Source organism: Xiphophorus hellerii, chromosome 9 (genome assembly GCF_003331165.1).
Source record: "Xiphophorus hellerii strain 12219 chromosome 9, Xiphophorus_hellerii-4.1, whole genome shotgun sequence".
NCBI lineage: Eukaryota > Metazoa > Chordata > Actinopteri > Cyprinodontiformes > Poeciliidae > Xiphophorus > Xiphophorus hellerii.
In genome coordinates this window covers 30,511,029-30,525,698 of record NC_045680.1, presented here as the reverse complement: position 1 = coordinate 30,525,698, position 14,670 = coordinate 30,511,029, and the positions used below count along the sequence as shown (strand labels likewise).

Sequence of the window (14,670 nt, the reverse complement as noted above, 5' to 3'; positions counted from 1 at the left end):
CCAACGCTCGGCAAAAGCAAAGAATCATAAATTAAAGATACAGCATCAAAACTCTGTTTTCTCAGGCGTCATTTAATTCAATAAAAGATCTAATTTAGTTTAAAGTTTGTGCAGCAGAAAACTCCTTAAAAACACAAAACAGAACATTTTCTGATCCCGAATTAACAAATCATCATATCAGTGATTAAGAGTTTTAAAATCAGCAAAAACAGAAAATAAGCAGAATACTAAATGTGGTCTGCATTAAATGATCTCTTTGTATCACAGATTAATAATTTTATGATAACTTTTAGTTAACTTTTATTTATAAAGAATTGTGTTTTCCAGATGGAAAGTGTTAATTTAGCAAATAGTTCATTAAAGTGTTGAATCCTCGTCAACATTTATTAATCAAACTAAATATTTGGGGACATAAATTGGGTCGGCCAACCGTTCCCGTCCTGCCGGTTCAGAGCAGCGGGTTGTTGTCCGGTGCAGGAGCGCAGCCCGGCGGGTACGCGGGGTGTGAGGCGATCTGGTATCCGTCAACTAGCGGCGGCATGGCTGGGTTCGCCGTCATCATGAATCCGGGTGGAGGCAGGAGAGCAGCAGGGGGCGCTGTAACCGCCGCCGGTGGCCCGGCTGGGAACAAGGGCCACTGGTTTCCAGTAAGCCCCTGCTGATTCCAGGGCATTGAACTGGGAGACACTGGTGGGGAGATGTACGGAGAGCCCCCTGGTGGCTGGGTGGGGAACATGGAGAGCAGCTGAGCGGTGGACAGGATGGGATATGGAGACTCTGACGGAGAAGAAAAGATCTAAACGTTACTCTGCAAAACCACTGAAAACAGAAAAGCTTTGGTAACAAAAACCTGAGCATTTTGGTTTATTGGTAAGTGAAATAAGTTTTTAGAATATTTCTTTAGTGACGCCGACTGACGGTCCAGCTTCCCAGCAACTCTACATAAGAATATTAAGATTTACACAACTAGTTACATTTACTTGAGTAACTTTTAGGATTATTTTTACTGTGATGTTCTCTTTACTTTCACTTGAGTAATTTTATTATGAAGCATTTCTTCTGTTACTTGAGTAAAACTTCTGGATTTTCAACCCACTGAATAAAAATCAAACATGTTTTAACCAAAAGTTCACCAGACTCAGACCTGCAGCTTCTGTTAAAGTTTTATACGTTTTTTATTGAAAGAAACTGATTTGGAAAAATTTTCTTTTGCCTGATTTTGAAAGGTTTTTGTTATTTATATGAATTATTGTCATTTCGATCCTTAAAATACCAAAATTTCTACTTGACTTAAAATTTTGGTCCGTCTGATTGTGTAATATTTAAATATTAAACGATTGATAATTTGATCAGTAACTCAGTACTTGAGTCGACTTTTTACCAAATACTTTTTTAATCTTGAGTAATTTCTTGGACAGATACTTTTGACTTTTTCTTGAGTAAATACATGTTGAAGTGGTGATATTCTTACTGTGTATAATTTCTGGTTATTGCTACGTTGCCACTTTAACAATCTGAGGAGAAAGTTCCCCGTTATTCATCCATGCCACCATTTCTGTTTTCGCTGAAGCTCATAAATGATGATGGTTTCTAGCAACACACTAATCTATAACTATAAATAATCCCATTGTTTGGAAAACTGGAACCTTATTTAAATATAATGCAGTAGATGCTAACCTGTGTTTCCTCCTGTGTTTTAGTCAAAACAGCCGACATGATAAAAACACAGATTCTGCTTTTCATTTTACATAACGAGGTTGTTTTTCTAAATGCAGCATTCCTATTTCACACTACTGGCGCAGATTAAAGAAAGTAAAGAAATCAGACTGTATATCAAGGCTATTTTAAATGGTACGGTGAAGTATTTGGAAAAATGTTTCCTCTGTGCCAATGTGTTGCATCTAATGCAGCTGGTGGCAGAAATATTCTGCAGACTTCCACAAGTCAGTCAGTGAAAATACAAAGGACTTTTACAAACATGGGTGCTAAAACTAATTTAGTCTGAACTGAATACCTAATATTTAAAAAAATGTTACTTAATCTTTTGAGTACTTCACAAATTCACATTAACTGGTTAATGCTGGTAAAACTCAACGCTAAGCAGGTTGAATTATAATAAAAAGATAAATAAGGAACAATTTAAATTTGTAAAAAAGACAATAACTACAGAGAATAAAATATAATTTGGCATTTAGACTGCTGATATAAAATTTCATTGGTAATATTTGAAATGCAAAATTGTTAAATATTTGAGTTAGATCAGAAAAAATAAGAATTAGTTACAACTTCACTTCATAGTGATATTTCTTACCGAAATAAACTTGCTTTATTGTTTTATTTCTCCATTTATAATTTAGTGTGTTGAGATAAGAAACTTTATAACAGCTGCTCTCCTTAACAGAAAAAGCAAAAGTGGTTCTTTTTTGTCTTATTTTGAAGGAGACCAGGGAAACTTGTTACAAGTTGCATGTGATGCGGTGTGCTTAGAGTCAGAATCTCTTAGAGCTCCAAATCGTTCAAAAAATATTGTATAAACGAAATCGATTTCAGAAAAGTTTTCATTTACACACAAATACGGCTCAGAGCGTTGCAGTAAATATGCCAAACCCATAGGGGGCGGCGTAGTGCAAAGCTAAAACCTCTGTCAGTCAATCAGATTGCTTCAAAACAACCACGACTTCCTGTTAGGAGTTAAATATACTGCCACAAAGTTCATCTGTGTGGGTTAAACTAGTTTAAAATAGCATATTAGAATATAAAATTTAAAAAATACAAGTCGATGTTGATTGGGAATAATAAGTATGTGGATATACTGGCGTATTATTTGTCGCAAACTGCAACAATCGAGATCCCAAATCTCAAGTTTCCTCACATGTAAACCTAAATATGGAGTTTTCTCAAATCTCCACTTTGGTCTGACCTTTTAGTAAAATTAAAGGTAAATATGCATAAAAATGTATTAATTTTCCCAGATATCCAGCTACATGTGGACTAGCTCTTAGGCTACATTCAATTTGAATTAATATGAATTACGACACTTCATTTCCCTTAGGGATCAATAAAGTTTTTGTGAAATTAAATTTGTCTCAGAAGTCGAACCTTAACCAAGCGCATTCTTGCTCCAGGTTCACCATTTCTGACGCTACCTACAATTAGCATAACAAGCTAATACATCTCTGCAGTTTACGCTTTCGAAACATAAAAGGACAACGTTCAGACAAAGATATTTCACAGCAGCACAATATTCTGCAAGTTTAATGAGACACAAACCATCAGAAGTGATAATAAATGGCTGCTGTTAATGTTTGGAACATTCCGGTCAGCGCTGTTGCTATGCTACAGTGTGTTGCCATGGAGACAGCAGACACAGACAGGAGGACAGGCATTACTGATCAAGTAGTCATCAATTTAGAGAGAAAAATGTAAAATCAGACGTTTATCATTCTCTGCTTCTTAAACCAAAAGTTTCTAGGTTTTTGGAAACGCAGTTAGTCAGAGCCACATTTCTCACTTCTTCTTCATCATCATCATCTGATGGCAGTTCCTTATTGCTGCTGCGCTGTTTAATACAATGCGGTAAAACTAAATATAATTTAGGGAAGTGATGCTCAAACTAAAATACTTCAGATTAAGTTCATGAAAGATCCCCACACAGCACTCCAACCGGGATTATTGGAATAGATGAATCAAGCAGTGAAATGGCTGGAAAGGCAGATAACTGTTAAATTACTGGGACATTTTATTACAAATTGTTCATTTATGTCTGACTGAAGCTGCAATTTTTGTTTAGATTTAATTAATTTACTCATAATTAAGAAGATGTTCACTGATTCCTCATGTCAAAGTTTACCAACTCTGGTCATAAGTAGCTCAAATTCAATTTCAAAAATATTTATTGATCCCAAAGAAAATTAAAGTTAAATTAAATTAACCATGACTTTTGAACGTCGTACCATCTACATAGAGCTGTTTTATGGCCATGTGATATTTCAGTTTTTCTTTTTTAATAAATTTGCTAAAAATTTCTAGATTTTTGGTATTTTCTGTCAAGATGGGGTGCTGAGTGTACATTCACAAGAAATAATCTTGACTTTTTTGATTTTAGAAAACGGCTGCAATGAAACAAAGAGTGAAAGTTTAAAGGGGTCTGAATACTTTCCGTACTCACTGTACAATGCTAATTACAGGACATACTTTAGCTTAGCATCTCATTATTTTTGTCCTGTTTCAGTTTTTCAATCATTCTATTGAACCACATTTAAAAACAATTTCTGATTTTCATTGGTTCATTTTCAGTAAAATTTTATTTATCATTATTTCTGTCAGTTTAAAGGTTTTTTGGTCATTAACAGAGAGGTAGCGACAGTTTGTATTTATTTATCTGACAGAATGTCAAACAGATAAAATCCGAGTCTGATTTGAATCCTCAGAAATGTCTTCAGGTTTTCTAAAAACAATTTTGTTCTTGACTGGTTTGTAAACTCCTGGGTTTTTTGTGCAGTTTTATATCATCTCCCTGGACTTTGTTTTATGCTCTGTCAAGTCTTAAATAAAACCTCTAAATAAAAACGCTCTTTGCTTCCCAAACATGGCGACTAATCGTCTCACTGTAAAGGACGACATCCCATCCGTCCTGAGGACGCTGTTCTGTTTGGGTCGGCTTTAATGGTTTTTAATCCAAAGACTCCACCGAGCCATGGCACAAGATGTCGACTTTAACACAGACACATAAAATTAAAACATTTTTACACGTTATGTCTGCAGAACGAGTCTCTGCTGCCGTTACATAAACAGGTCAAAGCAGATTTTTTTCCAAACTTTTTGCTCCAGAATCCCAAAGTGGAAACGACTCTGGGGCCATTTTGTTTTTCCAGCTGAAAACACAAAAGTAATTTGGTATTTTTTTAATGGGCTCAGTACTCAGGAAAAGGAAAAAGGCACTAAAAGAAAATTCTGACTTTTCCTCTTCATTCTGACCTTAAAGTCAGATTCCTTTTTTTGCCAGCGGCACTGAACCTTTTCCGCAGCTCAGCAATAAATCAAATATGCAATAATTTAATGAAACAAAAGGGCTATTATTTTTTTTTTGTCTTAATAAAAGGGCGGACAGTTTCCAAACCTTTTGGGTAATTTTGGAATTCACCTCATTTGATCTAGAAAATGTTTTAATCTCTTATCAGCACCAAAATAAGAACTTTAATCTGTTAACCATTTTAATAGGAGAATTGATGTGCTCTAGTTTTTGTTTTGAGTGAAAAATTTTAATTTACTTACCATGAAATTAAAATCAAACACAAAAATACCGTGTGCCTAGCACTGTGTGTTAAAGACAAATTAAATTAAATATGTAAATGAAATTCTCATACTAAAAAGTAACAAAAGTTTCCACTTGAGGGCCAAATTTGTACCATTATTACCTGCAGCTGGGGGCCACACACAATTGTTCCAAGGGCTACAAATGGCCCCTGGGCCACAGGTTGGACGCCCCTGGGTTCTGACTCACCTGGCTGGCTGACAGGTGGGATGTTATTGAGAGTCAGAGGATCTGTCAGTGGCGGAGAAAATATCTCCAACAGTTCATTACTAGGAGACGTCGGCTGACGGAAAAACAAGAAAAAACAATTTATTTTCTTTAATATGAGACAGGATGTCATCTACTCTCACTGCACATATAAGATTTTACTCTCTGACAAACTTTTAGCTGATAGTTTCTCAGTTCATAGATTTTTTTATTTATGCATAAAATCCAAAACCCAGGAAAGCTGAAAATAATTTACATTTTTTTGTTAAAAGTGTTTTTCTGCTTCTGTTACTGATTCCCTGAACGTCACGTCATGTTTTGTGTTTTATGCACCTGATTTATTTGTCCTGATGATGATGCAGGTGGAGGACTAAACATATTCTCCACAGCTGCTCCCTGAAACAAAAAAGGCTGAAACGATTAATCAGATCAGTCATGATTACTCGATTATTGAAATAATCGTCAACTAATTTAGTAATCGATTAATCATCAAGTGTAGAATAGACTCAAATAAATGCCATTTGCAACATACTCAGAGCCGTAATTAAACCAAAACTGTACAGAAATATACTCATTTTGCATTTAAGATGAAAAATCTTCTTTATCTTTAAATATAACCAGAAATCCTCAATTGTAATTTTTAGCTTTACCTGGTCTACATAAAAGAAACTAAAACAAATCAACATATTAGTAGACGGTATTTTTTTATCTGCAGATGCATCCTTTGCTACAAATAATCAAGCGTTCGCTAAAGGAATGCTGTCATTGCATTTCTAGAAATAAATTTTTTATGTTTTTATTTTTAAAAAGTAATTGAATTATTTGCCATTTGAATCTTTTAATATATTTCTAATATTGTCTAAAAAGACTCAAATGGTTAAATGAAAAATGTGCAGAAAGAGACAATTTTTTTGTATCTGATTCATCGATTAATCAGACTAATCAGCAGATTAATCATTTACTATAATTCTTAAAATGCTTATTTACCATTGCTGGAGAAGCCGGACTGTCAGTCAGCATCACTAAAGAGGTATTCTGAAAATAACAAAAAGTAAATTAAGGTAAAAAACGAACAATCGGAAACAGACTGATAAAAGATGTAAACTGTATTATGTCTGACTTGGCTTGCCGTAGGCTGGTGTTGCTGAGAAGTTTCCTGTTGCTCCACACGCTGACAAACCTCCATGATGTCCAAAATTATTGGATCCGCCTGCAATCGATGAAGTAAATAAAATCACGACCCTAAACAAGACCCATATCCTCTTCTTATCCCCACATGCGACTCATTCTGACCTTTTTACGACCCAATTCAGATTATTCCAATTAATGGTTCAAGTACAAAAATCAAAGATAATTTGCAGGAAATCAGCAAAAAAACTGGAGCCACAGCTCTAATTGGTTTAAAAACTAAATAAAAGATTAAAAATAATAAATATCTTTGTTGAGTTTATACGTCTATTTATTTTAAAAATTAGCAGAAATTGGTTTTTGAATTGGAATTGTGCTTTTTTGTTGATATTTTGTTTTTGTTTAAAATTTTATTAATTAATTACAGACCCTGCAATAAACTCAATTATAAAACAGAATAGAGTCCAATCACTAAATATAATTAATTCAAATACATTATATTATATTATATTATATTATATTATATTATATTATATTATATTATGTCTTTATTCAATAATTTAGCAGCAAAAGAGGGTTTTGAATTGAAAATGTTACTTATTTCGTCAATTAAAATGCTATTCGTTATGTTTAATTACCGACGCTGGAATTGTCAATTCAAATATTTAAACGAGTCAAACTATTTTATATGATCTTATTGATTATGTTCCTTAAAACGACATCATGGTCGTGTGGGAAAGGGTGTAAATCTTCCAAAGTGATGAGACTTGGTCACATTATCCTCTGCAACGCTGAGAGTCGTCACCTGGTGTCCCGCCTTGATGTAGAACAGGATGTACGCGTCTTCATGTCTGTAGATGTAGGCCAGCGCTCGCGGGTCCGACTTGTCTTTGGTCACCGAGCTGATCCTGGATCTGTCGTGGTCATGAAGAACAATCTGAAAACAAAACAAAGACAGAACATTAGAAACAAGTTCGGCTTCAAAACTACTTATAGTGACCAGGTAGTTCCAGTTTATACAAGAAAACATCAGAGCTGATAAAACGGGTCACTGGTTAAACTTTAGCTACACTGCAAAAACACAAAACATTACCAAGTAATTTTGGTCTGGTTTCTAGAGCAAATAAGAGAAAAATAACTTACAAGTACAACAATAAAAATGAGCTTGTTTTAAGAAAATAATTCCTTAGTACTGGTGAAAAAGTGGCAGATTATTTCTCTTATGGGAAAATTACTTGTAAAGTTAGTTTAAGTTAGTTTTTTCTCATTTCAAGCATGCTCAGATATTTGCACTAGAAGCTAGACCAAAGCTAATTTTGTGTTTTTGCAGTGCAGGTCAAATGCTTGGTTTGAGTCTCTTTACTTGATCACTTATTGTTGGTATGAAGCTAACAGTAAGGAGAAAAATCCAATAAAATGCAATAAATTTGCCTTTAAAGCAGATCTTTGTTCACTGCAGTCTGAACATTAACACAGGACTGGAAAACTTTGAAAAAATGTTTACGGCGGTGATGTCATTTTTACTCTCCGAAGCATTTGTGTGCCATCTGTCTGATTTGCATCAAATATTTCACCCAGGGGTGTCCAAAGTGTGGCTCGTGGGCCATTTGTGGTACGTGGAATGATTTTCTGTGGCTTTCAAGAATCATAGAAATTCAGATCCCAATGATCCAGATAGAGTCTCTTTATTTACTAATTAGAATAAAATTATTCCTGACGTCATTTTCTTACAGTGCAGAATGTTAAGTACAACATAAAATATTTTACTTTTATAACTTTTATAATACGTTTTCCAGATACTCTTACTGAAATGCCGACTTTGCTATACTCAAATCAGCTTTTATTTAATTTGTTAAACAGCTAAATGTAGCAAGGATTTTGAAAGAAAGTGACCCAAAATTCTGTTTTCATAAATTTGTACAATTTGATAGGAATGCACGATATGTCAGCACCATATATTATTAGCTGATATTAGTCATTTTTTGACATATTGATAAATAAAACTGGTCTAACACAAACAACCGATTTTTATTCTATCTGTTTCTGGTTAGGTTCTTTTTTCCAAACATGTCAAAACTGTAGTGAGATATTATATAATATTGGTAAATACAAGTTACCAGCCATAACAGCGATACTAATATCGGATATCAATATCGGTCCAAATATTGATATCCTTTCTTTTAATATAACACAGGTGAAAAGTCCTTCTAAAGTTTTGGATCTATGATGAATAACATCTCTTTCTGACAAAAAGTAAACATAAATGGACTGCTTTGTTTGCTTAATTTTAGTTTTTATTTTTCTGGCTTGTGAGAACGTTTGGTCAAACTGTGAGGAGAAAAAGCGGAACATGTGTCACGTGGCTGTTGAACCTGAGATGGCTGACTCACCCCGGTTCGCTCATCCAAAATCTTTAGGCCACTGGAGGAAATTTTCAGCCAGATCCTCATTTTGTGTTGTCCCCGTTTCCTCGCTGAAACTTCAAATCCCTTCAATACAAACAGGAAAATAATCGCAAAGGAAAACTTCGATCAGATCAGAAATACAGGAAACCGTAGCAGAGTCATGATGTGAAGGTTTTGTGTTATTTTAACACGTTTGATCAAATGAAACACTTCTGCTGGTCTTTTCGACTGCATAGATATAACTTAATATCATTTTTGATGATTTAATTAAATATTTCATGTTCCTAAATTCATTAAAAGTGCAACAACCCCCAAAAATATAGATTTCTGCTGATAAACTGTCTAATTGGGCTATTTAGGGTTCTATCTATTATTCTGTGAATTTTTTATATATTTTTATGTTTTGTGTGTTTATTTCTACATTATTTTACCTAAAACTGTTTCAGTTCTGGCTTCCAAAACAATTGAATTCTTCTATTGTTGTGTCCTCCTGTTGTTTATAATGGTGCAGCTTTTCATCACAGACTGCCACATTCAATAAATATTTTAATATATCAATAATATTATTCCAATTATATTCCGTTATACATATATACTGTGTATATACAGTATATATTTATATATATATATATAAAAAATATAATTTTATATTATATTTTAAGGATTGAGAACAAAACACTCCCTTGTTCATTTCCAAGACAAATCAGCATAAAACAGAGATGACATGTTTGTGTCTCACTAGCGCCCCCTAGATTCAGGAAGCTCTAATTGAGTGAAGGAGAGCAGCAGCTGTCAGGACGGACCAAAAGTCACAAAGCAGCTGACTCAACATTTCATAACTTCCTATTAAAACCACTTTTATAGCAAACAGTAAAATAAAAAGTACTAATTCCAAGTCCAACTGACGCCATTTTTATTCATCTACTTCTTCAGTGTCATTTTCTGATGTTTATATGAACTGTGAGAGAAATAGATTCATTTACCTGCTTTTAACAGATTACCTTCAGTTTCATCATGGAGTCCAGCAGCATCTTCTCTCCCTGTGGGTCCGGCAGCGGGTCCACGCCGATCAGCTTGGCCTTGTAACGGACCCCGTCCCCTTCGTACCGGGCCCTGGGGTCCAAAACCGGTCCTGACAATCACACAAAAAAAACTAAACCATCAGCAGAAACAAGACGACAAAGAGCTGCAGGAGCAGTAAAAGGTTTTCAGCTTTGAAAAGTGCATTAAAATCTAACCTCAAATATGATTTTGTTGAGTTTTTTAATTTATTAATATAAAATATAAACATATTTTTCACTTTTCTACACATTTGTTGCTCATTTTACTAACAAAAACTTGTCAAATCATCAGATTCTCATAAGCTTTTTATAGTGCTTACCTCAGCATGTTCTCAAAGTGACTACTTCAGGAGCATTTGTTTTATATTCTCATAAAAACATAATATCCTTGTAATGGTTAACATGTCAGGAGCGGATTTTCTTTCCGTTTGGTGGCCAAACGCAGAGAATATCCCAGGCTGAGCGGGACGACTCACTCACCAGATAAACAGACATTAATCAGCTCGACGTAAAAAGCTTCCTCTAGTTAAAAATTTGTTTGAATTGTTTCCAGTGTGTGTTTGTGATGTTTCTAAAACAGCTGGAGCAGCTGGAGGACTTCCAGAAGTACACAAAGGAAAGGACAGAGAAGAAGAAGTCCTACCTGCTTCCCATCAGGAAAACAAAACTCAGCGTCCCACGAGACGCCGCCATGTTTAGGACGTCTGTGTTCACTCTTACCAGTTAAAACCTCCGTCTGTTGAGTATTCATTACCCAATCATTGTATACATAATCATAGCACTATGACGTTTTAAAAATTCTGCACTTATAATGAACCAAAGTATGAAAAGTATGAAACTACTACCACAACTAATAAAAACTAAACAATATTTAACTAATCAGAGGAGAGCAGAATACCCAAAAAATTGTACTCAAATAAGACTAGCAGCACTAGTTCAACATATTTTTACTTAATTAAAAGTAATTAGTATCCGTCCAAGAAGTTACTCAAGTAAGAGTAAAAATGTATTTGGTAAAAAGTCTACTCAAGTACATAGTAACTAATCAAATTATCAATCATTTAATATTTAAAAATTACATCATCAGACGGACCAAAATATAAAATTAGGTGGAAATTTTGTTATTTTAAAGAACAAAATGACAATAATTCATATTAATAACAAAAATAGCAAAAGAAACTGTTTCCAAACCAGTTTCTTTCTGTAAAAGCTTATAAAACTTTAACAAAAACGGCAGGTGTGTGTCTGAGTCTGGTGAATTAAAACATGTTTGCTTTTCCTTCAGTGGGTAGAGAAACCAGAAATTTTACTCAACTACGAGCAGCAATACTTCATACTAAAATTACTCAAGTAAAAGTGAAAAGTACAGCGTAGTAAAAATACTTCTAAAAGTAAATGTTTTTCTTAAAAGTTATTCAAGTAAATGTAACTGAGTAAATGTAACTAGTTGCTACCCAACTCTGATAATAAAAACTAATAAAACAAGCAAAGATGCTCTAAAAACTAATTAAAACTGACTGACAGATAAAAAGTCACTACAAAATAAAACTAAACTGTAATGAAAAACTCAAACTTTTCTACCCTGGTTTCCATCCTGAATCTGTACAGCGCCCATCCCTTAAACTGCAAATATAGCAAAACGCCTTTTGCCTCGTCTGACGTTCTCCTGAGACTAAACCTCAAACTAAACTCTCATACCTCTTGTCAAGTATGGTGGCAAGCTTCTGACAGCCTCTTGGCCCAGTGCGAGATAGCCCCCGGCCGTTTGCACCGTGTCGATCACAATGTTTGTTTCTTTAAGATTCTGCAAAAGCCTGGAAGCTTTCAGATGTTTTTCCTGCCAAAAATAGAAACTTCTCACCATCAAGATGCAAGAAAAACCTGAAAATGTTTGCAGAGGAGAGTGCCTGCTTTGACTCACCTGCAGGGAATCCATCTTCACTTTGACCCAGCTGCTTGGCCTGTCCCACTGACAAAGCCGCTGGGGGGTCAAAGGTCAGGCTGCAGACTCACTGGTGATATATTAACATCCGCTGGGAGGCCCACATGCATGGGAATGTTTTCAGCAGAACAAAGAGGCAGCAACAGGGAGGATCTCCCTCAATGGTGCATCTAAGGTCATGCATTTCCCTCGACGACCGGCTCTTTGGTGGCATTTTCCTAAAATAAACCAATTACAACCAGAAAAAAAACAAACCAAAAAGATTGGAGCGTCTGCAAAATACTTACAACAATAATTTTAAAAAAAAGCCTACATCTACACACTGTGTGTTTTATTTTTATATGACGTCAGGTTATGTAAGGTGACCATTGAGGTTAATATATAATAAACACATGAAGGGAAAGCATTTTATGATGTAATTCAGAATCTCGGATAAACCAAAAGCAATTAAAATAGTTCCAGTGTCAGCTTGGTTTGTCATTAAAACTGTTAAATGTCACTTTTACATCTTCAAGAAGTTTTTTTTTTTAAATCACACTTGTGCATAGTACATAGTTCTCATGTGACGTCACTCTTCTGGGAACTTTGTAGCCGACAGCCATCTTAATAGGCATGGGCTATGGAGTAGCTATAACAACAACAAACAAGCCACAAGATTATAACTAGCTCTGACCTCGTTCCTATCTAACTTATAACCAGAGGTGGTAGAGAAGCCAAAAATTACACTCAAGTGAGAGTAGAACTACATCAACATATCTTTACCCAAGTAAAAGTAAAAAGTAGCTGTCCAGGAAATTACTCAAGTAAGAGTATAAAAGTAATTGGTAAAAAGTCTACTCAAGTATTGAGTAACTGATCAAATTATCAATCATTTAATGCTGAAAAATTACATCAGAAGAACCAAAATATAAAGTTAAATGGAAATTTTGGTATTTTAAGAACCAAAATGACAATAATTCATATAAGAAACAAAAAATAACAAAATCAGGTAAAAGAAAATTCTGTCTGTGTGTGTTTCTGGTTAAAATTTCTGGTTAAAACGTGTTTTTCATTCAGTGGGTAAATAATCCAAAATAAATTTACTCAAATAAGAGTTGAGATACTTCATAATGAAATTACTGAAGTAAAAGTGAAAAGCAAAGCGTAGAAAGAATACTCCTAAAAGTTTTTAATCAAAAAAGCTACTCAAGTAAATGTAACTGAGTAAATGTAACTAGTTGCTACCCAAATCTGCTTATAACCAATAGAAGTACATTACAAATGTTACTCGCCCACAATTTTTGAGTACTCTACCCACCTCTGTGTAACATTAGTCATATTTACTGTAGTACTTACTGCCGAACTAGCAAAGTTAGCTTAGCTAATGTACCTTTTATCTGCTAGCTAAGACGGGCATGTAGCCTACATGTATGTTACTCACTCAGTGACCAGAACCGCGTTAGTCACACGAAGAGTTCATTACAAATCCGTTTAAACACTGAATCCATGCAGCAAGTAGTTTCTGGATGGTAAGTCAACAACAAAACACTTTTCTTAAACCAGGTGATTAAACGAGCTGGAGCTCAGCTTGGGTTGCTAGGTAACTCTGCTGTGGTTGCTAGGTAACGACGCAGCGCCCTTCTAATGTTGGGAGGTTTTTAAAACATGAACTTATTGCCTGAAAACGGCTGTGTGTGGGTTTTTTAAAAGCGCCTTGAGCTGTTTTTAGAAGCAATTGAAACCCAAAACGTGCAAAATGTGAATTATGCATAACAGGTAAATAAATACTTATGTTTACAAATTTCTTTATGGATTGGCACCAAAATACATTAAAGAGCTCCGGTCTTCTGGTTCGAGTCATCTGTTGAAACCCGCCTTCTAGATAAGTGTTAATTTGTTGAGGCCAAACAGCTGATTATTTTTCTTTTCTGAGCACAAAAAACATTTTTGTAGAAGCCATTTTTCTTACCCACACAGGCCGCTACGCCAAGTCTTTAGCTTGGAAGTGCCAGTTTTCAGGTTGTTTCTGAACATCCAAACGAGTTTCATTGGTTGGGTCATCTTCCAGACTACAGCAAAGTTGTGACACATCTGAATAACTTGTACAGATGAGTAATTGTTTGTGCTGATGCTGTTCGGTTGTTTAGAAAAAAACCCTAAAGTCTTTACAAACTTGTGTAAATCTACAGTTCTCTTTGATTTTTCCATTTTCCATTCCATCCAATAATTCTAATCAAATACCATCAAACTTCTTTATGTTGGCAAAGAAACCCCAGCAGCTGCAGTCCATCATGATGAGAAGTCAATAGGCCTCATTCTGGTTAAGTTATATGACACCCAAACCATTTAATGATGACCCTCTATGCCTCTGAGACAATCAACCATATATTTACATTTGACCCTTGTGTTATTCTAAAATCCAAATTTGTCAAAGTCATCAATTTCCTCCATTCCTGTCAGAAATAATCAGGACTTTTGGTCTGCTGCTATTCTACGGTCAAAGTTCCTGTGGGAAATCCAGAAGGAAATCTGGTTTCACTCCAAAAACGTTTTGTTTTAGTAAACTACAGCGTTGCTATTATGCTGAAACCAGTGGAGAAGACCAGGTCAAGTAGATCCTGATGGCATCCAGAA

The 14,670-nt window shown here is 34.9% G+C and overlaps 1 protein-coding gene across 3 annotated transcripts; it reads right to left on the bottom strand.

The window, feature by feature from the left end:
• Positions 1-52: 52 nt before the first annotated feature.
• LOC116726391 (disabled homolog 2-like) lies at positions 53-12,153 on the bottom strand. 3 transcript variants are annotated; one of them, XM_032573095.1, is made up of 10 exons: positions 12,037-12,153; positions 11,814-11,952; positions 10,056-10,186; positions 9,040-9,138; positions 7,455-7,586; positions 6,642-6,731; positions 6,509-6,556; positions 5,855-5,932; positions 5,504-5,597; positions 53-777 (listed from the first exon to the last, which is right to left on the bottom strand). In XM_032573095.1, exons 1-10 carry the CDS (start codon positions 12,049-12,051, stop codon positions 449-451), a joined length of 1,155 nt encoding a protein of 384 aa, XP_032428986.1. In that variant the 5' UTR covers positions 12,052-12,153; the 3' UTR covers positions 53-448. The 3 variants fall into 3 exon arrangements, with proteins under 3 accessions (XP_032428986.1, XP_032428987.1, XP_032428988.1); XM_032573096.1 differs by having other exon boundaries at positions 5,504-5,594; positions 12,037-12,151; XM_032573097.1 differs by having other exon boundaries at positions 5,855-5,917; positions 12,037-12,148.
• Positions 12,154-14,670: the final 2,517 nt, after the last annotated feature.